At 50.5% G+C, this 24,696-nt stretch overlaps 2 protein-coding genes across 5 annotated transcripts in view; one reads left to right on the plus strand and one right to left on the minus strand.

Annotated features, from left to right (window-relative positions):
* The window catches only part of TRAF7 (TNF receptor associated factor 7), a 49,091-nt gene extending 44,540 nt beyond the window's left edge, over window positions 1-4,551 (plus strand). For all 4 annotated transcript variants that reach the window (XM_026704071.2, XM_026704074.2, XM_087912606.1 and 1 more), the window contains 2 exons: window positions 1,588-1,707; window positions 3,814-4,551. In XM_026704071.2, coding sequence (XP_026559856.1) covers window positions 1,588-1,707; window positions 3,814-3,828 — 135 coding nt within the window. In that variant the 3' untranslated portion in view covers window positions 3,829-4,551. The remainder of the gene's footprint in view (window positions 1-1,587; window positions 1,708-3,813) is intronic.
* Window positions 4,390-24,696, minus strand: part of CASKIN1 (CASK interacting protein 1) — a 125,699-nt gene continuing 105,392 nt past the window's right edge. Inside the window, 10 exon segments of the mRNA XM_087912619.1 lie at window positions 4,390-10,445; window positions 11,254-11,641; window positions 12,078-14,162; window positions 16,102-16,240; window positions 16,917-17,018; window positions 20,470-20,580; window positions 21,687-21,784; window positions 22,874-22,927; window positions 22,930-23,095; window positions 23,750-23,871. Coding sequence (XP_087768745.1) covers window positions 10,349-10,445; window positions 11,254-11,641; window positions 12,078-14,162; window positions 16,102-16,240; window positions 16,917-17,018; window positions 20,470-20,580; window positions 21,687-21,784; window positions 22,874-22,927; window positions 22,930-23,095; window positions 23,750-23,871 — 3,362 coding nt within the window. The 3' untranslated portion in view covers window positions 4,390-10,348.

Consider the following 24,696-nt stretch of genomic DNA (forward strand, 5'->3'; position numbering starts at 1 on the left):
GTCGCCACGATGTAAAAAATAAGTTGAGGCCCTGGAAAGAATGCAGAGAAGAGCAACAAAGATGATTCGGGGACCGGAGGCTAAAGCATAAAAAGACTGGTGGCTGGAACTGGGCATGGCTAGTCTAGGGAAGAGAAGGACTAGGGGAGACATGATAGCGGTGTTCAGATATCTCAGGGGCTGCCCCAAAGGAAAGGGAGTCAAGCTATTCTCCAAAGCACCAGAGGGCAGAACAAGAAACAATGGGTGGAAACTGATCAAGGAGAGAAGCAACCTGGAACTCAGGAGGAGTTTCCTGATAGTGAGAACCATTGATCAGTGAAATGAATTGCTTCCAGCAGTTGTGAATGCTCCAGCACTGGAAGTTTTTAAAAAGATGTTGGGTAACCATTTGTCTGAAGTGGTGTAGGATTTCCTCCTAGGCAGGGGGGCTGGACTAGAAGACCTCCAAGGTCCCTTCCAACTCTGTTATTCTATTCTAAATCTTTCAGTGTCTATTGTAATTTGATGAAGTTGAACTCTCTTAGCAAGCAGGCAGCTGGGCTCCAGATCCCTGAATCCCAGCCCCAGGTCTCTTCAGCAGCCTGGCTCTACCAACAGCACCCTCTGCTGCTTGAGGGAGTTCGTGTGTGTGTGTGTGTGTGTGTGTGTGTTATTAATCTCATTTCTCCAAAACCTTCGGAATGAATTGCACCGCAGGAGAACAGGGGGAGCTCTTTCCGGGTACTGTCCTGTTGGAATCAATTTCTCCAAAGTTAGGCCAGGCCCAAACAATTTAAAAGAAAATAACAATGTAGAGGCAAGCAGAAAAAGAACTAAAATGGATTTGATTTGATTTCAATTATTTGTATGTTACGTTGTGTGTACAGTATGATTATTCTCCACCCCCCTTGTATCCTAGTGGTTTCCCCTTATAACTTATTTCTAAGTACAATTTTGTAAGAAATTTTCGGGATCGTGGAGGGCCCTCCCACAGCAAGAGGATTGTTCTGAGGGACAGAAGTCCAACCTGAGTATCTCTTTGTTCCCAAACCTAAGAGAGGGAAAGGGCAGTGGAGGCCATGGCGCCTCCTCCTCCTCCTTTTTTCCTTTTTACAACCCTGTAATCCCTCATTTTGGGCTGCGGTCGAGGCAACAGAATAGAACTGAGCATATTTACTGGCCAGAAGCCCTTCCTGACTCCACACAGAGTTCACAGCCAATATTTTCTCTTTCTGCCCTGATAAACACCTGCTGCTACCTAGGATTGAACTCTTAACTTTCTGAGTGGGAGGCGAGTGTCTTCACCTCTGTGCCACTCCCATGGCACCTCTCCTTACCTGTAATGCCTTATGCAGTTGCAGAATGTTAACGGCCTTTGTCCAAATGCCCCAGTTGAGGGAGGGGTGAGTTTTGGAGGTCCTTCAGCTGTATTTGATGCACATCCTAACCCCACACGAAATGTGGAGGTGCAGAGTTTGTGTATGGCCTGGATTTAGGCAGAGAATGGGATCCACGGCTCAACACCATTGTCTGCCTAAATCCAGGCCACAAACAGTCCGCTATGGTGATCCACCGTCACTGTCTTGGCTTGTTCTCTGCCTCCAGGTATGGAGTATGGACAACATGATCTGCACCCAGACACTCCTGCGCCACCAGGGCAGCGTCACAGCCCTGGCCGTCTCAAGGGGCCGCTTGTTCTCCGGGGCGGTTGACAGCACCGTCAAGGTATGTCCTGGGGTGGGGGGGAGCTCTCAGCAAGAGGAAGAGGGCCCCCTCTAGTGAAGAGGAGGACCAGGGGAGACAGGGTAGCAGTCTTCCAATATTTGAGGGGCTGCCCCAGAGTGAGGAGGGGGTCAAGCTATTCTCCAAGGCACCTGAAGGCCAGACAAGGAATAATGGATGGAAACTGAACAAGGAGGAGAGATTCAACCTGGAAATAAGGAGAAACTTTCTGACATTGAGAGCAATCAACCCATGGAGCAGAAGTTGCCCTCGGAGGTTGTGGGAGCTTCATCCCTGGAGGCTTTCAAGAAGAGACTGGATTGCCCTCTGTCAGAAATGGTGTAGGGTCTCCTGCTTGGGGGTGGGGGGTGGGGGTTGGACTAGATGACCTACAAGCCCCCTTCCAACTCTGTTAATCAAATTTCCAGTTGTCTCAGAGCCGTTTTCGCAGGTGGCTTCCTAGTTTCCTCCGGCTGGGTTGTCCCAGCACCCAGCGCAGTCACTTGTTTTCCTGGAAGCACCAGGGAGAGCTAGCTTCCTTTCCAGGTGACCAGGGAAGGGTTGCTGGGGGTTTGGGGTGGGTGGTGGGTGGGAGAGCCCCTAGCTACGATTCTGTGCAGTTTGGAGAACCTCCCAAATCCCACCCCTGACTGGCCCCGTGTACCCTGCCCCTCCCCTCCCAGGAGTCGCCACGTGGCCTGTTTCGGATGCAGGTAAGTGCAGGGCACGTGCAGAGGCTCAAGAAGGGTGAAAAACGGGCCTCCCGGAAGTTTGAGAAGGTTGGAAATGGGTCCTTTTCGGGGGGCTTCCAGAGAACCTTTGGAGCCAGGGGAGGCCGTTTTGCCCTCCCGAAGGCTCGAGGAAAGCCTCAGGAGCTCGGGGAGGGCAAATACGCCACCCCGCCCCCAGAGACCGACAAGGCCACACCCACCATGGCCACGCCCACCTAGCAACTGGGCTAAAAATTTTGAAGCCCACCCTGCAGGTGACACCTGGGAGCTCCACCTCAGCAGCCCTGGTTAGATGTGTTTATGCTACACGAGGAGGAGGAGGAGGAGGAAGCCATAGAGTGGGCTCATCACCTCTTTAAGAAGCACTCCTTTTAGTTTGGGGCAAAATGTGACTGAGTCCCAAGTCTCGTGCCTTCCGGGGGACTTCTGCACGCCAAGATGTGCTTAGGCAGGGACCCAGTCACCCATCACGATCTAAGACACGGTAAGGAGCGTAGCTGACTTCCGTACCACACGTGGCTTTTCTGGCGCTCTCCTCCTTTTGGGAAGGGGACCCGCTCACAAACAGGAGTTTACATGAGATTTGCTTCCCCCCTGCCACGAGTTACATACACACACAGATGTTTTAATGTTGAGCAGGGAGGCCTCTGTGGCACAATGGCACAGAGTACTGCAAGCTACTTCTGCTGCCTGCCGGCTGCCTGCAATTTGGCAGTTTGAATCCCACCAGGCTCCCGGTTGACTCAGCCTTCCGTCCTTCCGAGGAGGGTCAAATAAGGACCCAGGTTGTTGAGGGGGCAAGAGGCTGATTCTGTAAACCACTTAGAGGGGGCTGTAAAAGCCCTGTGAAGCGGTGGATAAGTCTAAGGGCTATTGCTATTGACAGAAAGAAGCCATTAGCAGAACCCCAAAGATCCTTGGATAAGGATTGGCAGCTGGTAGGCAGACCTGGTGCTCAGGACCTGGGCTGGATCAGGTCATGTCAAATGAGAGTTGCCTGCAGAGGTGGTAATCAGCCGGTTCGGTCCAGTTCTGGGGGACCGGTAGCGAACATTTTGACTGGTTCAGAGAGGCGGCTAATACCACCTCTGGCTGGCCCCGCCCGCCCACCTGCACGCTTTCTTATTTGAGCCCTGCGCATACGTGCGAAGCGAGCTCTCTGGACCAGGAGGAAAAAAAAATTGAAACCCACCACTGGTCGCCTCTATGTTCTACTTGTGTTTTTTCAACCTTGGCAATTTTAAGACGCTTGGACTTCTGGGAGTTGAAGTCCAGGCATCTTAAAGTGGCTCAGGTCTTAAAAGTAGCTCAGGTTTCGAAACACTGCTCTGCTCAATGATGGGAGTTTGGGTCCTGCTGACATTTCTCTCCCCAACAGGTTTGGACCTGCTAGGACCCATTTCGGACACCATGCTGCCAAATACATGCTGGCTCACTTCCCTACACTCCAAACGCCCTCCAGATGTGCTGTGTTCCTTCTCGGTGGGCCTTCCCCTCCCCAGCCAGCTGTGCAAGAGCTTTGGGCCACATACCTCAGCGCACTCTCCCTTCTGCAGCAGCGCCTTCCCAGGGAGGAAGACACACACACACACACACACACACACACACACACACTCCTTACCCAATGCACCACTCCAGCTGCAGTTCCTGGCCTGGCTCTCCCTGACACCGGCCCAGCTGCAAGCGGTTCTTTACTCCTGCAACGAAGTCTTTACTCCTCCTCGTCAGTAGATCATCTCCAAGAGCAGATTTTCTACAAAGCTGGCTTGGATCGGTCTGCATGAGCAGCCACAGTCGCCTCAATCTCTGTCCTGGTATATTTAAATTATTTGCTATGCTCCTTCATTTGTGGCCACAGCCGGGGATAAAACCCATTGTCCTGTCATGTAAACCCGGTACGATTTCTGTGTCCCCAGTCCAGCCCTTCTTATCAGGTATCCTAAACCTCCCTCCCCCCTCCCTCCCCTTCTTCAGAGCATCCCATCATCATGGCCTCCCTGGGCAAGGCGGGAGAGCCGACGGTTGTGTTTTTACGGACATTTTCTACTGTTTTTAAAATTGTGATATAGATTTGGATTATTTCTTCCTTACCAATAAAATTGGACCATTGTTTTAGGCCAGCACGACTCATTGACAAACCTGAAGCATTTCAGCCAATGAACCCTGCCTTCCCCCACCCCCCCAAAAATTCAAGGCTGACTTCCATGGATCTTGAGGGGTACCCATTCAAAACTCCCTGGCTGATCTGTGATGAGCACGTCCTGGGTTGCCATTAGTCGGTAAATAGAACAATCCCATGACCTGCAAAGCTATTTGCACCTAGTGCATGGGGCTTCTTGCAGCACCCAAAAGGCTGAATGCACTGCTGGGGGCTTACGTGGCATCACCTGTGGCCAGCTAAACTGCCACCTGTGACCTACCTGTTCAGTTTCTTAGGTCTAATGGATCATGTGTGGCATTCTTATTTCCCAGAATGCTGCTTCTTAAGTTGCCCTTTTAATCACGAAGCTCAAATTGTCTTTGCATCCAACTTCAGAAATGCTGAGACAATGTTTAGAGGTAGGAATCGAGGGGACAACGACAGGGCAACAACTGCCCGCAAGCTGGGCACTGACCACTTTCTTTGGCAGGGAGGAAAGGCCTCCCTTAGCTGCATTGGGTCGCCACTGCATTGCCAAAAAACCCCAAAAACTCTGAATTACGGTAGGGGATTTGTAGTGACACAAATAATTGGAAGCGGTTTGTTTTTGTTTTATGTTTTTCTCTGTGCAAATACCCTTGTTCAGTACGATGTAACAAGTGGGAGATGTAGAAGAGTCGACTTCACGGATTTTGTCGCACGTTTTGGTTCCCTGAAGATGTGCAGCTTCCACCGTGGCTCCAGCTGGGCCCCAGCAGCCCTTTCCCATCACACAGCGGAAGCTTTTCCTCCCCTCCAGCTGGAGCCAAAACACGAGTTGAGCGGGCCAAGATAATCTGGACGTTTTATTAAGCACCGATGGTCATAAATGCATCCACACGGCTGCTGGCCTGGACTGAGCTGCAGCCCGAGCCCGTCACTCCCTCTGCACCAAAGCAGCCAGACCCCACGCCCCCCCTCCCCCCCCCAAAGTTAGTGCCTCCGAGGTGGGATTTTTTTCTTTCTGACCTCAACAATAAAAGTATTCTTTAACAGCAAATGTCATGTATCTGTATTAGAGACGAGCAGGGCCTTCTTCCCTGTTTTTGTCTTTAAATATTGATAGCCAGATAGCTTCTTTTTAAAAAAGAAGCAGCAAAAAAAATTACACCATCACAAAGCTATTAATAGAAGTAATACTGGTGGAATGTGTGCAGCAAGAAAAGGTTAGAAGCAGAAAATGCATAGCTTTGACAAAAGGGGAATACAATACAGTATCCGTAACTTAATAATAAAAATATAATGTATATATATATATATTATATATATAGTATGTATATATCCAGCATTAGAATCTTGGAATAGTTTCTTATACATTTTGTTTCTCTTTACAACAGCTATTGTTATGTTGCCTTTTTATTTTTAATTAAGAAATTTCAAAGTTGTGCCAGACACATTTTGGATATCAGCAAAGACTATCCATATTCAAGAAAAAAAAACAGGAACAACATTCACACAGCAATTCTAGCTCTCAAAAACCACAGCTCAAGGAAACCAGATAGGGTGTTTCAGACTTAATAGCCATGTTTAAACTGGACTTGACCCCCCATTTGTATGTTATTATACAGCAGGGCATATGTTAAGTGATTTCCGCACGCGTGCACTTCAACACACTCGCATACATACATACACAGGCGCATATAAACGTACATCCAACTTAAAAAAAGACACAAAAGAATGCACATTTTTCAGGTAAGATTAAACAAAACTTCTTAAAACAAGGCACATCCTTTGATTTTCAATAAAACTGTAAAAAGAAAATGGCAAAAAAATTCCATATAACATAATGTTTTGCACGCTTTGGAAAAAAAAAGAAAAAGATAAACTACCTTTTTAAACATTGTGCTACTTTTTTTAAAATGACCTCACAAGACAAACAGCTTATTATAAGTCTAATAGTCAAGCTAAACTCCAGTTCTTTCAATCTTATATTTTAAAACTGTTCAATATACAATTGATAATATTTTAAAATCTTTTTTATATATATATATTAAATTCCTTTCCTTCTTTTGTTATTTATCTCTGGGGGAAGCTCCACTTAAATAGTTTTTTCTTCCAATAAATACTTTTTTTTATATAGCTTATATTTTTTTTTTCTTCATCCCTTTCATCCCCTTCCAAAGGAAAAGCTGTGTGAGTCTCCGCACACGTAAGAACTTTTCCTAACACGGCTGTCTCGAGAGGAGAGCGCTACCAGTGAACTAATAAAAGAAACAGCACCACAACTCAACACTACTCTTTTAAAGTGAAAAGAGCTCCGTGACGTCTCTCAAAAAGGTAGCTCTACCAGAAGATGACGAAGAGTTCTCCTGAGATCTTACTCCAAGCCAAGACGGATTGAAATCCATGGGTGGGAAGTCTAGCAAGCCGAAGGGAGATTTCCCCCGTTTCTTTTGGCTGCTTTGTTCTGGGTGCCTTTGCTGAGTGGAGAGACAAAGAGGAAGGAACCCAGCATGTCGTGATCACATCAGTGAAGAACGGGTCCCATGTTGGAGGTTGGGCTGCCAGTCAAGAAGATGGAACGGATATTCTAAGAGACGAGAGCGTTGCGGTAGCCCCACACCTAAGTTTTGTTCCTATCGCTGATATTTTTCAGTTTGGCTGAAAACAGCCATAAGAACGTGAGATGCCGCCTGCTCAAGAACCCCAGGCCCTCGCCATGTTGTCTGAGAAGAGCCTGCAAGACAAAGCTCCCAAGATCTCCCTGAAAATGGTAGCTCTTGTTTGTTTTCCTTTATTGCCAGGGGATTTGATAAAGCAAAAACCAAAACACGGCGGAGTGAAATGGACAGGAAACCAAGAACCCAGCAGCAAGGCAGAGCTAAGAGCTACACCGGATAAGAGGAAGGAGAGATGAAGGGTGAGGGCTCCATCCCACGATCAAAACAGATGCCCTACAAATCAAACGGCAGCAGTGCGAAGAGGTACTTTCCCAGCCTTCTCTTCCCTCTGATCTCCCAAAGAACCTCCGTTGATTCCCAGCTGGAGATGGTCGCTCTGTAAGTTCTCCATTCCCGGAAGATAGAAAGTTCGGGGAAAAGAGCCTTAAGCGAGCTAGCACCTCGGTACTCTCCTCTGTGGGAAAGGAAGATGATTCAGGTGATTCTGGTCTCAGAAGCATGACTTATGAAATATGGCCACAGTTATTCTGAAGTACAAAAACAGGCATGAGGGAGAGAAATATAACCAGCTGAAAACATTTAAAAGCCAGTTTAGGCTAGAGATTAGGAAACGCATTCTAAGAGTCGAAAATAAGTAGGCACTGGCAAAATTCCTTCTGAGTACTTAGGGGAATTTCCTTTGATGGAGATTTGTAGGCAAAGGAGTCATTTGGAAACAGCAGTCAGAGGTTTAAGAACGCTCCCACTGGCCTTGGACAAAGGACAGTGTGTCTTGGACACTTGCCCCAAAGCCTTAAAAAAAACAGAGTGCTCCTGTGGGCACAAGGTTAGGGAACCCGGTAAATGGTTCAAGTAAAATGATCTACCTTTCCTTGTAAAATGCTGTTTCTTGCCATTGCAATGCAACAACAAAAAACCTCCAGGGTGTTTTATAAATTCCACAAGAAGGAAGACCAAGTGAAGCTGATGTGGAGCATCTCACTGAGAACATGGCCAGAGGGCGATCCAAGCCTTCCTATGCAACTTGAAGATGCCAGGAGATCCCGAGAAGCTCATCCATCCGAAGTAGGAGCCAGACAGTGTCCTTCCCCAACTGCAACATTCAAGCATTCCTCTTGCATCCGAGGGTCTTCCCTATTTCCCTATCAAGATCCTTCCAATTTGCAAGTGGAATAAACCAAAGGAAACCTGAGGACAGCAGACAGTTCTGAATTGGCAGGACATTTTGTTCCTCCCACCCCCAGGGTGTTTACTCACTCTAAGAAGCCTCAAGCTGGTGGAATGAAAATAGAAAATGAATTGGCCACAATACCAAGTGGTGGTGCTTACACTGCCTGGGGAGTAACGAAAACAGCAATTCTGCCCAACATACCTGGAAGATGGAGAAGGCTCTTAAGAATAAACTTTGGCATACATTGTAGAATTTCAGACTAGCAACCCTCGGGTATGCAAAAATTGTGATCCTCTTGGAAGATGCCCCTTTCTGGAAAGAAAGAGCAGTGCTGCACTCGGCAGGATCCCTCCTCTCAAGGAAGCCCTTTCCTAACTGATTGCCAGAAGATCCCTCGCGGGTACCAGGACCGATCAGGACAAGACCTACGGCTCAAGGGTCAGCCGTGAGTCAGGAGCACAAGGCATGTTCTAGCCAAGGGCTGCAATCCACTCAGTCTTGGCTGAGCCTCCTTTGATTGCCTCTTCCGAAACCGCGGGTGTAATACCCAAGAGAGGAGGCCTCTCTTCCATTAAACCTCCACAGGAATACAGAACCACCATCGCCCTTGGTTTCCAGAACATGGAGATGGTTTATTGTTCCTTGTCTGTCAACTGCCTGGTCAATGATGTCTTCTCCCAGCCTTGCTCCCAACGGTTGTGGCAGGTTAAGAAGGCTAAACGGTTCAACCGGTGACGGACTCTTTGGGACAGAAGTGCCTTAGAGCAATAGAAAGTGCAGGACAAGTCCCTGTGCTCAGAACTGCCTCAAGAGAGGGGTTTTAAAAAAAAAATAAAGAGAGAGAGAGAGAGAGAGAGAGAGAGAGAGATTTGCCATCTCTCTTTGGCAGCTGCAGAAGCCATCAGTGAGCTTATGTACAAGGAGATTTTGGCCAGGATGCTTTTGCCCCACCCACCCCCACCCAAGTTTTTTTTTTCTTTTCGTATTTCAACACTTTTATCGATCATGCAAACATACCAAAGCTTTTTGCACAGCTTTTGCCCGGAATGATGCTTTCCAAGGCAAACCAACAGAAAAAAGAGCTTGTATCTCAAAGGGGAACGTGTTAACAAAACGAAACTTCTTACAGTCACAGCTTCATCATCACCAGGAGAAGACAAACACCTTCAGGACAAAGAAACGAAGCATGCAGCTTGCTGAAGGTTCCCCCACCCCACCCCTACCCCGACTCACAGGTTCCCTCAGGTTCCCTTCCATGGCTGCCTCTACCAGCATCTCCAGCGGTGGCAGATGGGCGCATGAGCTGGGCATAGAAGGAAATGCGGTGTGCAGTCCAGAAACACCCAACACAGAAGGCAATAGTCATTGCTAAGACGAGATTTCACCCCAAACGGAAAACATGAAGAACCAGAGAAGACTTAATACTTATTTTGTGCCACATACTTTGATAGTGTATTGGGACAGTAACAACTCAGGACTGATCCGGAGAAGAGAGGGGGAAGGAATTCGTACGTATTATATATGAGGGGGAAAGCCACTCTGGAGTGGACGGAGTAGCTTCGCCTGGAAAGCTGTGCTGAAGAAAGTGTGAAGCTCACTTTCTCCCATTGCCATGGAAGCTCTGCCCATCCCAGGCCGCCCTGACCTCCGACTCCGCTGCAGGAGGAGAACTGCAGTCATGCTGTGATGATCTCTAAGGTCAAACGGGTGTTTGGAAGGGATGGGAGAAGAAACCCAAATGTGGTTCCTCTCTTCACTTTGCAAAACAGGTTCCGAGGAAACCCTTTCTCAAGCATCTCAGTTTGTTTCAACACAATCCTGAGGTAACCTTGTCTTCTTTGTGCAAACCTCAAAAAATGGAGGAGGGAAGATCTTCATGGAGGTGATTGTGCCCTTGTGCCCATGGCAGATCCTGAGGTTGGCCTGGACTGTTCTCCAGCTCTCATTCCAACATGGCATCTAGCTGGTCAGCAAGATCATCAAACATGCTGCCGATGTCGTCCAGGATGCTGACGGTACTCTTGGATTCTGCAGTGGAACTGAAGGCGAGAGACATCAGAGAGGTTAAGCCGATCCCAATTCCTCTACAACAGGGGTGTCAAACTCAAGGCCTGTGAGCCAAATTTGGCCTGCGGGGTGCTTAGATCTGGCCTGTAGGTCCTCACTGGAAACAGCGAAAGTTCGGCCAGTGGTGCCTCTGCCAGCAAAAACGGAGCTCGGGAGGGACGTGCACAGCCGTTCCAGGCTCCATTTTTGGTCACGGTGGCCTCTTGCAGCCCTCTGCCAGTGAAAACAGAAACACAGCCCACCCCCCAAGCTCCGTTTTCACTGGCAGAGGGCTGCAGGAGGCCATTGCGGCCAAAAACACAGCCGAGGAGCCCATTTTCGCTGGCAGAGCACTCAGAACACAGGCACCGCCAACACAAGTGACATCATGCTGTCCATGGCCTGGCCACACCCACCCCAGCCCCCCGAGGTCAAACACAACCTTGATGCAACTCTCAATGAAATCGAGTTTGATACTCCGTCTACAAAACCCTTGCCTTTAATACAGCTTCCTAATACCTCCGTCCTTTGGTTAGTTAAACCTGAGCATGTATAACAGCAGTACTCTCGCCCTGCCTTTCTCCTGTTCTGCTCTCCTTCACCTTTTTACTAAACACTTTTGTTCCCGAGTGGGCACAAGCCATAGAAGACAGCAGATGGCTGCACTTCCTTGTGGTGAAAAACCAACAGTGGCTGTTTCACCCAGCCTCTCTGGTCTGCTGGACATTTTGCAGGCCTTCTGGCTCCTCAATCATCTCTAGGGTCCTTCCCCACCCCTTCCCATCCTCAGGAGTGCCTTACTCTGCTGCTTGTCCATCCTCTTGCTTGATCTTCTCCTCCACAGCTTGCAGAGCAGCAGCCAGAGAAGCGCTGGTCTCCTCCAGTTTCTGATGCACGCTCTCGGTGCTCTCCACTGAGGGCCCAGCCATGGAGGAGCGAGGTGGCTTGACTGGCACTGTCTGAGGAGGCTGCCCTCCAGGGGACAAAGGCTTAGCTGGGCTGGAGCAGAGGGAAGGAGGTGTGCTTGAAGGCTTGATGGTGGGGGTCAGCTGCTTGGCCGGTGAAGGTGCTGGTGTGCAGCTGGCACTCACTGACTGGAGGACGGGGTGGACCTTCGGCTTCGGAGCAGTTGGGGGTGGCATAGGCTTTGGAGATGTGGGTGGCGCAGTCCCATGGACACGTTTCACCTCTGCAAGAGACAAACAGGACACGCCATGCCTCTGTTACAGGAAGTGGCCGTAACATGGAGTTTCTACTTGGCAAGGCTGCATCTAACATCGTCTATCATTAGGAAGACAGTTCAGCTGTTACTAGAACTGGATTCAATGGATATTAAAGATGATAAAAAGGATGCCCCCCTTCCATTCAGCAACTAGGAAATATTAGCACACAAGCTTGCAGTTTCAGGCACACAACTCCACTCTCCAGTCTGATTCCCAGAGTACTCCACCCATACATACACACTCTCCCATGTGTTGCCCAACATTTCTTTGTGGGCAGTTTATTGGTGCCTAGATATGTACATGGATAAGGAAGCCCCTTGGCAGCCTCGGAACACAGAGAAGCAACTGTGAAGCCCCCCACAAAAAACCATGCTGTGTGGATTCCCCAGGAAGAGGCTTTACCTGGGCTTCCAGGACCAGGAATCGGAGCCCTTTTAGTGGTTGGCGTGGAAGGCCCCGTGGTTTTGGGTGGCAAGATGGGCTTGGGAGAGACAGGAGGCTTGATGGGCTTCTTGGTTTCTTCACGGGGGATCTGAACTGAGGCCCCTCCCACTCTCTCTTGCTGCTCTGTGGGGGCCACAGCCTCCTGGCTGCTCATCTCAGAGGTCGGCCGGCGCTTGACTGTGCCCATGCCATTGTGATACACTGAGAGCTGGGCCAGCTCCTGCTCCTTGTCTTTCGACTTTGGCCGCCTCTTCACAGTGTCTGATTCCGTGAGGATGAACTTCACATTGTCCTGTTGACACTGCTTTGCCCGGATCCTCCGCTTGAGAGTGGCGCTGGCCTCCACTCTGGAAAGGTCGCTGTGCCGATGGCCCAAGCCTTCCCCGCCTTCAGCCTTGGTGAGGCTCATCTGTCGGGGACGCTGCTTGATAGTCAGGCTGCCCTCCTCAGCAAAGGGGATATTTTCACCGTTCTGCGGGGCGCTCCCACTGTGCTCTGCCCGCAGCCGTTCCACGGGGCCACCGTCTTTGGCCGTGCCAGACTTGATGCTGTCTGAGCGTTCACGACGAGCAGCTGCCACAAGCCCAGTCACAGGGCCACTGATGGTGCGTCGGCGGTTCACCACTTCTCCGTCTAGTCCGATGGCCTCTTTGTGCTTGACGGTGGCCAGAACAGTTGCAACACGGGCATGTTCCGGACTGGCTGAGCTTACAACCACACCAGGCTGCAAATAGTACCCATCACCCCCCTTTTGCAGGGCAAGAGCCCGCCCCCCTCCACCGATCGATGACATTTCTAACATGGCAGCAATGCTCTTTACACTCCCAGCACTGCCTGTCTCTATGGTGCCCCCGTCACTCAGCTGCTTCTGGTCCAGCTCTTCTCCCTCCTCTCCCTCTTTGCTAAAATCATCTGTCATGTTGTTGCTGGAGATGGCAGAGCTAGAACGCTTGGGCGGTGGAGGTGGAGGACCCTTCTTCTTGGGCCGCACAGCAAAGGACTGGCTGCGGTTCACGTTCTTGTCAGCGCCCGACTGTGCCCGGACAGAATGGCTGCGCCCGACCCTCCGTTGAACAGTGGCGTAGGGCCCAGCATCTGGCACCATCAGCTCGTCCCGCTCCTGCTCGCTGTCCGACATTGCATAGCGATTCAGACTGTGGGCTCTCTTCTTGGGCCGACCTGCCTCCTCCTCACTCTCTGCAGCCTGGGGTGGCAGGCACAGCACCGGGATGGAGATGGGCAGGACCGGCACAGCTTGAGCCAAGGGGCCTGCAGCCTGAGCCTCTCCCTCTACAGGTTGCGGCAGGACATAGGCAAAACCCCGGTGTGTCGGAGACTGAGGCAGTGAACGAGGAGACATGGGTCGGTCGGTTTGCGGCAGCAACTGTGGCGTGGGTTTGACTTTGGCCGTGGCGTGGGGCACCCCGAAAGCCTGAGGAGAGGATGGGCGGGGCTTGGTGGGAGTTTGCGGAGGGGTGTAGTGGCCTGCAGCTGGAGGGAAGGATTGCCGGGGTTTTCCAGGCACCGGTGGGACGCTTGCCCTCTTGATGCTGTGGCCATGTCGGAGGCTACGCACTTCCTTGGGCAGGGTGGCCGGAGGCTCCTTCCCCTCTTCTGCTAGGTGCTCCTGGCTTTTGGACGCTGAAGGGCCAGGAGATTTGGGTCCATCTCCCAGCAGTTCCTGGGAGCTACTAATCAGCTTAGCTCTCCCACTCAGGCTGTTCTCATGGATAAGGCGGGAGGCTTGCCGGTAAACAGCCCCGTCCCGGAAGTGCGTCACATGGTTGGCCTGTTTCTCGGGCCCCTCTTCACTGGTGCCCGTCATGGCCACCTGCAGTTCATTGCTCAGCTCGCTATCCTGGAAAGTGGACATCTTGGGGGACTGGCATTCGGCCGTTTCCTGCGGAGGAGACTCTATGGCCACCGTGTCCTGGGACTGTGGTGCACCCTTTTTCTTCAGTGTCCCAGATTCATACTTGATGTATTCCGCTTTCTGGATCTCTGCCAACTTTTTCACAGCTAGCATCAGCTTCTTCTGGTGGCCTAAGCAGATACGAGAGATCAAAACTGGTTAAAATTCTAGCACAGCCTTCATAAAGAAACCTCCAAACCAGCACGATTGTGTCTCACTCGGTCTACTGAGCGAGAGCTAGTTTGATGTAGTGGCTAAGACATTTGTCTAGTCCTGCCTCAGGCACGAAACCAGCAGGATGACCTTGGGCCCGTTACTTTATCACAGCCCTAGGAAGGAGGCAATGGCAAACCACTTCTGTAAATAAAACATTGCCCCCCAAAAATGCAGGGACTTGTTGAGGAAGTCTCTAAGAATGAGGCAGGATTGAAGAGAAAGGGGAAAAAAAAAGATCTATCACAGATCTTAGTTCAACCATTTCACCTGCCAGGTGTCCCCTTGGTCCCACCCAAAGTCAACACTTTAGCTTAGTATAGCATCCCTGAGCTGGAATTGACCTTATATCAGGTCTACCCCCATTTTCTTCTTCCATTGAAGAAATGACATACACCGATCTGACACCTTATTTTGTCCTGGTAGGGCCCCCCACTTTTCTTGAACCCCGTTTTTCCTGCTCCTTGCTGTTCAATAGCCACTAGGTGGGCTGTTTGGTTGGATGGCCAGCTGATGCCCAACCTTGCCCAGGTTCAGTGGTTTCAGTGTCTATAATTGTCCCTCTCCTCTGGCATCGAGATTAGATATGAGGAATGGAACACACACACACACACACACACACACACACATACACACACCCCTTCCTTGCTTCTTCCTCCTCTTCAGAGCTCAGAATTTGTACCCCTTCCAATGCCTGGAAGAACCCCAAGGAATTTGTCATTCCTAAAGATCAGACTTTTAAAGATGCAGAAATCTTCATCAGCCTTCCTTCCTCCCCTCCCATTTTTTTAAAAACAGTTCAGTCATTAAAATGGCAGATAGTCTCTGCTGTGCCACTTGAAGGAACCTCAGCAAAAAACATTTTTTTTCTCTTGTCTAGTTAAGATATTGGTGTTCAGCACTTGGGAAATACTTAACTGGCAGAAACATGGCCTCTTTTGAACCAATACATTACGTTGTGTTATATCCCTGCCGTAGAATGGCTTCTTGTAAGTGCCTCTTCCCAGGTAATCTGTTCTTCCCTCTATATGCACCTTCTCCTATCCCAACACCAGCTTCATTGTCACAATATAGGCTGGACTTTCCCAGCCTGGCATCCTTCAGAATAATGGAAGTTGTAACTTCAAGACATCTTGAAGGCACGAGATTGGAGAAACTGAGGCAGACTTAAACGCCTTACTCTGCCCTCTATCTTAACTCGGGACCAAAACCTGCTGTTGTGGCCCATCAATGGCCAGCAGAGCTGGCAGCAGATTCAGACAGTGAGGGGGTTGGGGAGGAACCTGGGCCAGTCCTGGAGTCTGGGGAAGGCTCGGACGAGGGCTCTGCATCGGAGGCAGAGATGGGGCCAGGGCTGTCTGATAGTTATCAGCTGCCTTCGGAGTCGGAGATCAGTGGGCAGAAGAATAGCTGGAGCATGTTCCCAGTGTGCGCATGCCCAGAACTGTCAGACGAAGGGAACAGCTAAGGAACAAGGGTCAACTCGGGAGTAAAGCCACAGGCGGACAGTGAATGGCCCCTTCCATAGGGAATAAAAGGAGAGAAAGGGGAGTGGGGCTTTGCAGGAGACAATTAGTTCATTCCTGCATTCTTGCCAAGTATTGTGGTGTCTGAAAGATATCGGCCCGACCATTCTTCAAGCCTGATAAAGGTCTGTCATTGGGAATTACCTCGAAAGACTGTTGGCCGGGGCTTTGCTGGAGAGGAATTCACTGTAAATTAAATAAAACGGGGTTTATTGGGACAAGGACTTGGCTTTGTGTGGTTGAGGAAGGTCAGAATACACGCACAGAGGGACACCAAGACCCTGATTTAAGTTTCTGGCTGAGAATGGAGGCGCCTCCCTGTTCCCCTCACCCAGTTTGATGATGCCGATCTCCTGCAGATCCTCCCAGGTGATATCGGTGATAAAATCGATGTTCTCGTAGCCATTTTCCACCAGGACTTTGTAATACTGTGCCAGACCAATCATGGAGAGCCAGAGGGCCAGGTTTGCCTGGGAGGGACAGAGGATTATAATAAGCCAGTGTTTCTCCGCCTTGGCGGCTTGAAGAGGTGTGGACTTCCAACTCCCGGAATTCTGGCTGGGGAATGAATTCTGGGAGTTGAAGTCCACGCCACTTCAAGCCACCAAGGTTGAGAAACAAGCTATTAACAAGCCATTTCACAGAGCAAGAGGCTGCAGCCCCAGAATCCCCCCGTGGAGCCCATCCACCATCCTAACCATCGGTGTCCAATCGGCGCCTTCCGTGTTATCTGCATAGTTCCTCCATATTTTTTTTCCGCATTAAACACTGCAGTTGTAATTTGAAAAGTCCCTGAGGAATTTCTGACCTCTTCCCCATAATTAAAACAGCCTTGCAATGCTACTCTACCCATTGTCGATTAGCAGAGCTCCTTGGAGAGTTTTCAAATTATGTCTGTTTAATTAAGAGCTTCCGCTGGACTCTTTGAGCCCGGTTTCTCGCTTTCCGCCAACGGTGGCAGAAGGAATCCCAGCGTTTCGCTCTTTTGCTGCCAGGTTCTGCTCCGGGAAGGGGAGAAGAAAGTTTTGGTTTCTCCTCATGCAGGTAGTCCTCGACTTACGACCGGTGTAACTACTGGTTCGGTGATTTACAATTTGAGCTTACACCTTCCCCACCCCAAGTGCAGCAAGATCTGAGGCCGCTCACTGGCTTGTATTCTGGAAGCCACTCAGGAATGTTCAGGATGTTGATCTCAGAGGCGATCTTCTTTCTGTGTCCCGGCTTGGTGACCCCAATGGCTGTCAAGTCCTAAATCAAAAAGAATTCCCCCATCATTCGAGCCCCAGAGAGCAGCAAGCACACATTAAAAACCCCAAAAGCGTTTGGAGCTAAGAAACGATAGAATATTTGTAGCTCAGGATTGAACTGTGGGGTCATTGGTGCTCCCTGACTTTGGTTGTTTTCTTGCAGACCTTTCATGACCCAACTAGGTAACATCATCAGTGCTGCAAGACAGGAGGGTTCACTTCTCATCTTCTTTTTTTTAATCCTTGTGGCTTGCCCTGTCATTGTTGGTGGGGGTGCTGTTGATGGGTCCTTGGTTAGAGTGTTGTTTACTGATTGAGTTGGTAATTCCTTGTTTGGGATATTGCTTTTTTTATCGTCAGTCTAGAGATAATCCTGATGCTCGTCTGGCTGTTGATGGTTAGCAAGGAGATGTTTTGGTTTTTGTGTTCATTTTTGGCTTTTTGAATGGTATGTAGATGTTGTTTATCTCTATGTGTCTGTTGATGGCTGATTTGTCTGAGTGCCAGGCTTGCAGGAATTGTGTAGTGCAGCAATCCCCAACCTTTCTGGACTGGCGGGGGCAAAGAGGGAATAGTTTTGTGTGAGTGGTGGGCGTATGTACAAGCGTGCAAGTGTCTGCCGCTCGTGCAAATAGAGCTTCAGACCTGAGCGCACCTATTGCTTGCGCAAGTGGAATTACAGGCCCGTGCACGCTCGCTCTCTGCTTGTGTGGCCTGGTTCTGAAGTGGACCACAGCCTGGGAGTTGGGGACCCTTGCTCTAGCATTTTGGGACTAGGTTTGGTCTGTGAATGGCTATGACGGCCCAACCACAGAGAAGATAAACTTGCACCAGATGCATGCAGTCAGACAAAGTCAAGCTCGGCTCCTGGGATGTCACATTGTTCCATGATCTTTTCAGGATGCTTATTCACTTCCCAGCTTAGCAACCACTTTCACAGCCTTGATTAGCCTAGAAAGGCCACGTTTCCAACATCTGGTCTTAGTCACCAGAGGAAAAAGGTCCTTATTTTTCACACTTTTGTCCAAATTTGTCACTGCTTCCCTATTTAGGATTAACGCCTAGAGTCCCTTGGTGAGGTGGGCAGTGTAGAGACGGGATGAGTAAATAAAATAAAATGCCCATTTACTTTTTCCAGTCTCGTGTCTCTCTTTTCTTGATCAACAAGTGACTGAATACATTAGGCCAAGGGTCTTCAAACTTGGCAAGTTTAAGCTTTGTGGGCTTCAACTCCTAGATTTCCTGAGCTAACATGACTGGAGGAGGAATTCTGGGAGTTGAAGTCCGCAAGTCTTAAAGCTGTCAAGTTTGAACATCCCTGCATTAGGTCAGGTTTCCCCCTTTCCATTTTTGCCTTTAAAAGGAGCTTTTGCCAGTCTTCCTTGCTTTCAGCCTAGCAACATCGTTCAAATTTTCATCTCTCAAGCTTTATCTTCATGACCCTTTCAGTCTGTTATTCTTAAAAATACATTTTCAGTGGTTTAGCTTCTAGCGTGGAACACCATGTGGTCTTCCATCCCAATTCTAAGCCAACCTGGTCCTCCTTAGATTCTGATACCCAACAAACTCAGAGAAGTGTCACTCTGCAGTGTCCTCTGTCACTTCTTTTCAGGGTCTGGGCCCCCTCCCCACTCTTCCACTCACCTGTCCAGGCATGTTGGATCAAGATTATTTGCAGGAGCACCCCTTGAGGTGACATCTTCTAGCTGACCATGGTTAATCTTGCAAAAGTTAAGAATTAAATCCAGATGGATGACAACTAGTCAGTTCTAGAACTACCAACTAGGCTGGGAAGCTAAAACACATCGCAAAAAGTGTTGGCAGAGGGCAAAACACTTCTTGCCAAAAAATCTGCTTGGGTGGATTTTGCAAATCGCCAGGAACGAAGCAGGGCTCAAAGAAGGTTTTTTTTTCCCCTCCAGGAATGACTCATGTTCTATTTAAGTTTTTTAAAAACAGACTTTTTAAGCTCACTTTGGAGAGGAACAGAAGGTACCTAAGGAAGGAAATTAACCCTCTTACATTCATACCGTGTTTGCCCGAAAATACAACCTATCCTGAAAATAAGCCCTAGCTGTATTTTACAGGTGCGCCTAATATAATCCCTACCCAAAAAATAAGCCCTGGTTGTACGAAGTGGGATGAGGCGCGTGCATAAATATCAAGCTAGGGTGGAGGGGGTGGTGGAGCTGCCCTAACGCACCCCAGCATCTGCTTACCTTAGGACCCCCGCAGCCAGGCCTCCCACATGCCGACGCCTGTCACGCTGCTGTCCAACTTCTGCAGTCACTGGCGGCCAGACATCGCATGGTGCATTGTGCCAGTGCCGCTGCTCACAGCAGAAGACCCCTTGGCACATCGCACTGGTGCTGCCGTGTGGTCTCCTGCCCCAGCAGTGGCACTGGTGCGATGCGCCACATAGTGTCTGGCTGCAGAAGAAGTCAGGCAGCAGCGCAACAGGCGTCAGAGCATCGGAGATCTGGCTGTGGTGATTCTAAGGTAAGTGTGTAAGACATCCCCTGAACATAAGTCCTGGTGGTTACTTTGGGGCCCCAAAGAAAATAAGACGGGGTCTTATTTTGGGGGAAACATAGGTAATAAATAAAGGTAGAGGTTTCTCCTGTCCAGTTGTATCCAACTTTAGGGATGGTGCTTATCTCCATTTCTTAGCCAAAGGGAGCATTGTTTGAATACTCTTCTGCAGTCATGTGGCCAGCATGGCAACATAGCGCACTGCAGAGCATATAGTGAAACATGGAACTCTGCTGCCTTCCCACTAAAGTGGTATCTATTTATCTACTCGCATTTTCATACTTTCAAACTGCTAGGTAGGCAGGAGCTGGTTACCCCATTGCATGGCTCTCAGGTCTCGAACCCGGTTGTCATGCTCACCTTCTTAACCCCTGATCTATTGCACCCCAACAATCATAATAATACCTGTGCTCTAAAATGGGGGGGGCTGTCCTCTTCCTTCCTACAGTTCCAGTGACAGGTTATCACTGCTAGGTGAGTCAACAAAAACCAAGATGGCGGCATCAAACATTCAAAACAGGCAGAATTTTGACTCTGCCCATGCAGCCACCACTTTTTAAAAACCGTCTTTTGTGCACACCTGTGCCTTAGGAGGCCGCCCTCCCTTTTTCTGCCAAACAAATGAGTTTCGAAAGTCTCCAAAGGACAAAGTGCTCCCAAGGACCGGGTTGATCGGCTGCAGTTTCACTCCTTATTAATCCTTGTGAGTGGAGATGCTCCCACCCGAGTGGTTGATGGATACGGTCAACACATCGGTGTGAGAGTGGCGTTAGCTTCGCTTTTTAAAAAATTATCACTTCTAACGTTTAAAAATAGAACAGTCCTTTTAGAAATCATCAGGGTGCTCCCTCCAGTCCACCAGGCTCTTCCTGAAGGGCAACCCTTAGTTCTCCGTTTTCCCCAGCAAGAGCCCTCCTCACCTCGGGGGTCATCCGGCTGATGGTGGGAATGTCATAACCAGCATTGATGAAGTTGGAGGCGTAGAGCTGTAGCTGAAACTTGTACAGCCACTGGTAGACGGCCTCGGAGCTCTGGGTGGGAAGAGAGAGGCGCAGGTCAATTACCAGTAGATATTACGTCTCTTTAGCAAACCCAGAATCGCCTGCCTGAATGCTGGGCGGAGGGAGGTTTTGATCAGAGCAGGTCTTATTTTCTTTTATTTTTCCTATCCTTAAGGAGGCTTGTTGTCTTCTTTCCAGCCTCTAAGATCCCCGTCACTATTTTGGGGATCTCTTCCCACCGGCAGAATCTGTCTCCAGGCAAGAAAGCAACCTGTTTCTAACCCCAGCTGCAGTTTCCTCCCTTTCCTTCCTTTCCACATTTATCTCATTCAGTTCCAGGAAGGGGTTTAATAAACCTGAAAAGGCAACCAGTAAAAAAAAAAAGAAAAGAAAAAGGATCTTATAATTTCGTATGGTACAGCTCTGGCCAGCTCTGTCCTTTCTCTGCAGCATCTTGACTGTCTCATGAAAAGGAGGCGAAGCCAAGAGAACCGAAACTGCCAAGCAGCTTTCCCCAGATTTAACTCCCACCCTCCAACCAAGCCTAAGGGTTCCCTTTTTGGGGGTGGGGGGGGAGATAGAGCTAAAAGGAGAACTGCCCTCCTGGACGTTGCCAGCCAGAAAGCGGCACCGAAAACACCCAACTCTGCCTTGTTTTGGGGTGCCAGTCCAAATTTTTGCAGCCCACATACGGCACCCTTAAGCAAGCTCTCCCTTCCCCTCTTTCCTCTCCTTGACAACAGATTGGAAAAAGTCAGTCAGTGCCTAAAAGGGCTGCCAGCTCAATTCCACAGCAGCACCAAGGCTTGATCTGAGCCATGGCCTGTCTCTGGACTCTACCAAGCCACCTTTTCGCCAGCTCGTTTCTCCAGGTTTTATTCGGAATTCCGAAATGAATGAGGCATCGGGCGGGAAGTGGCGGTGGTGAACAAGGGACAAAAATGGGTGCTTTGAAATACCTGCAAGCCTCACCTGTCCCTAAAAATACTCCCACCCATCCCTGTAAGTCCAACCCAACAGAAAAGGTTACAGCTAGCCCCCCCCCCCCCCCCCCCACCCTGAGGAAGGCTGCAGGGACCCTCAGGCCACTCTTGCCCAGGTCCGTCGGGAGCTGCTCGGGGGAGCCCAAAACTTGCCTTCCCCTCGGACTGTGGCTCCACCTTCTTGACCTGCTGGTCCCCATAGGGCTGGCTGGGGTAGGGCGTGCTGCCCAATCCTGGCGTCCGGGAAGAACCTGTCACAGAGCAGGCAGGAATTCTCAGCACAGCAGAAAATTAGGAGCTTCGGGTGCAAAGAAGGCCCCGGGTACGCTGTGGGCGCTTTCCCTGGCAGGACAAGATGGCCGTCCGCAGGACATTGGGAGAAACGGACTAGCGTGCTGGTGCCACAGCACAGATGGCTCGTCTGAGTGTGGGAGGCTGTCATCCTCTCGCACTTGGAGCTGCGCAGGGGCTCCGTTTCCTTTCCAGCCAGAGAAGGGCAAAGGGAAGGCGGGAGGCCCAGCCTCACTCAGGCAGCACCTTCTTCCCACCAAGCAGGTGGTAGAAGATCAAGATGGCAGCCAAGGTGACTTTGATGTCCCCCAAGCCATGTTCTGCCGTCAAACCCTCAACAAGGATTCCAACCCACTTCCAGTCCAGCTAACATGCAAGGTCTCCGGCTTCATCCAAGGGCTATCAAGACCTCCGGCATCAGGCTGGCAAACCACCCCTTGAACCTCGGGAGGGAGGGAAGGAGACCATCAGAAATGTCCAGCTTGGTGACTCCAGAAAAGGTCAGTTCCAAAATTAAAAAGCTGCTTCACAGAAGGCACAGGACGCCCCCCCCCCCCTGGCAGAGCCATAATGCGGCCAGCATCTCAGAAGAACAACCCTGAACGGCACAGATCCGAGTAGCCCGGTGGCTGCCTTCTTCCCCCCCATTCCAAACCAAGGAAGCCCCTTTCTCCCAAAGCGAGGGTCTTGACACACCACCTATCTAGGATCTCAAGGACGGAGGGCACTGCAGAAAGCAGCCTTTGCTGACCCCCCACCCTCCCTCCTCGCCCCCTCCTGCCACCGAGTAGCTCTTGCAGTGCTCTGTCGAGGGGAAGAGCAGGAGCAGAGCAGCAATGCCTGGGGGGGTGGGGTGAGAATGGCGCTCCGAACCCCAACCAAAGGGGGTGGCAACACCAAGGGGTGAGGGTGAGGGGTAGGAAACAGACTGTCCTGCGACCAACAGCGCTCCCCCAGCGTGCATGTTCAACAGAGGCGGAGGGGAGGGGGGTGTCTTGTTTTCCCTTGGCCATGGTGCCCCCCCTGCCCCCCCGGTGCTCCCCACTAACCGAAGCAAGCGAAGGGCTGGCAGCAGCAGGAGAAAGAGAGGGTCATGTTCTCCCGGAGAAGCCGCTGGTCCGGGAAATAAGAAACGCTCCTGTGGGGACAGAGGGACCAGCTGTCCTCCGGAGCATCCACGCACCTGCGGGTGTCTCCACCGCCTTGGCAGGCCCGTCGCTCACAGCAGATTCTTGCACAGACGCCTTCTGGGAAAGGACAGTTGCCAGCAGCTGAGAAATGGGGGGAGGAACAGCAAGAAAGCGTTAAATCAGAAAAGGGAGGCAGGCAAGAGGGGGGGGGAGGGGGGGGGAAACGGCAGAGCAGAAAAACAGGGACACGAGACGCCTGGAGCCCAGGGAGAATCAGGTGTTTTTCTCCCAGAGCTGTGACTCAGTTTGGCAAAGTGGCAAAAGCGGCAGCACGGGGAGCGAACGGGTGGCACAATGGCGCTGCCTGCTTGGCATTCGTGGCTGCAGCCGAGCCAGCTCGAAAAGAGAATTCTGGTGCAGGCAGGCGATTGGGGAGCTACCGGCCTGCCCCTCCTCCCCCTCCTCCTGGCCCAGTTTCCCCAGGGAAGGAAGGAGCCCCCGGGGTCACTGGCCAAGCGCATGGCATCAGCAGGGGCAAGCAATCCAACCCGCAGCCACAAGGGGGCAGGAGAAGACCAAGGAATGTCAAGGATGGACAGCAACTGGTTTGTTTTTGATTTGTAAAAATGTATCGGCTGCCCATCTTACCCTCCCCCGGGGCAGCTTACGGTCTTAAAAAGATATACAACTAGACAAGGGCTACCGGGTGAGACTTGGGCCAACGGGTGGGCTGGAGAGCTCCAGGTTTAGCTCCGCGGCACATCCAGCCCTCCGGGGAATGGGACTCGGGCTTACCTTCACGCCTTCGGAACCAGGGTGAAGGGCCCCATGCCCTCCACTTCCAGTGCTCTGGCCGCTGCCCGAGCTCCGTCCACTGGTGATGCTTCCAGAGCTGCCCACGCTGCTGCGATCGCCTCCTAGAGGGGGAAGGGAGGGCAAGACAGTTGGCAGGACCAAAGCAAGGGCAGCTCCATCCTACGATGGGCGTTTTGCTCAGGACTGGTAGCCACAATCCCGGACCGGGGGGGGGGGGGTCCCGCATGCCCGTTTCCTGGCCACCCCTATTGTGCTGCTGAAATCGAGGGCAACACCAGATTGCAGGGGTGCGTGTAAAATTGCTGTCCACCCAAAACAGGCAAATGGACAAAACACACACACACAAATCCCTCTTCAGAAAACCACGTTAAGCCAAACACTCTCCGAGGGTCTTGAAGCCTTAAAATACATCAAGGGAAAAAAATCACCCCCATCAACTGCTAAGGCAACTCTATCCTGATTGACTGAAGGATATCTTGAAACGTTTCTGTAAAGCTCCTTTCTTGAAGTGAACAATCCTAAGTTGCATTAACAGAGGGATACAATCAAGATCAAGGGAGGTCCTAATACCACTCTACAAAGCCTTAGTAAGACCACACCGAGAGTACTGCATCCAGTTTTGGTCACCACACTATAAAGAAGATGTTGAGACTCTAGAAAAAGTGCAGAGAAGAGCAACCAGGATGATTAGGGGACTGGAGGCTAAATGGTTGCTGGAACTGGGCCTGGCTAGTCTAGTGAAGAGAAGGACCAGGGAAGACAAGAGAGCAGCCTTCCAATATTTGAGGGGCTGCCCCAGAGAGGAGGAGGGGGGCGGTGTCAAGCTATTTTCCAAAGCACCCGAAGGCCAGACAAGGAATAATAGATGGAAACTGACCAAGGAGAGATCCAACCTGGAAATAAGGAGGGATTTTCTGACAGTGAGA

The sequence above is a fragment of the Pseudonaja textilis genome, chromosome 14 (genome assembly GCF_049901715.1).
Source record: "Pseudonaja textilis isolate UNSWEBS1 chromosome 14, rPseTex1.2, whole genome shotgun sequence".
NCBI lineage: Eukaryota > Metazoa > Chordata > Lepidosauria > Squamata > Elapidae > Pseudonaja > Pseudonaja textilis.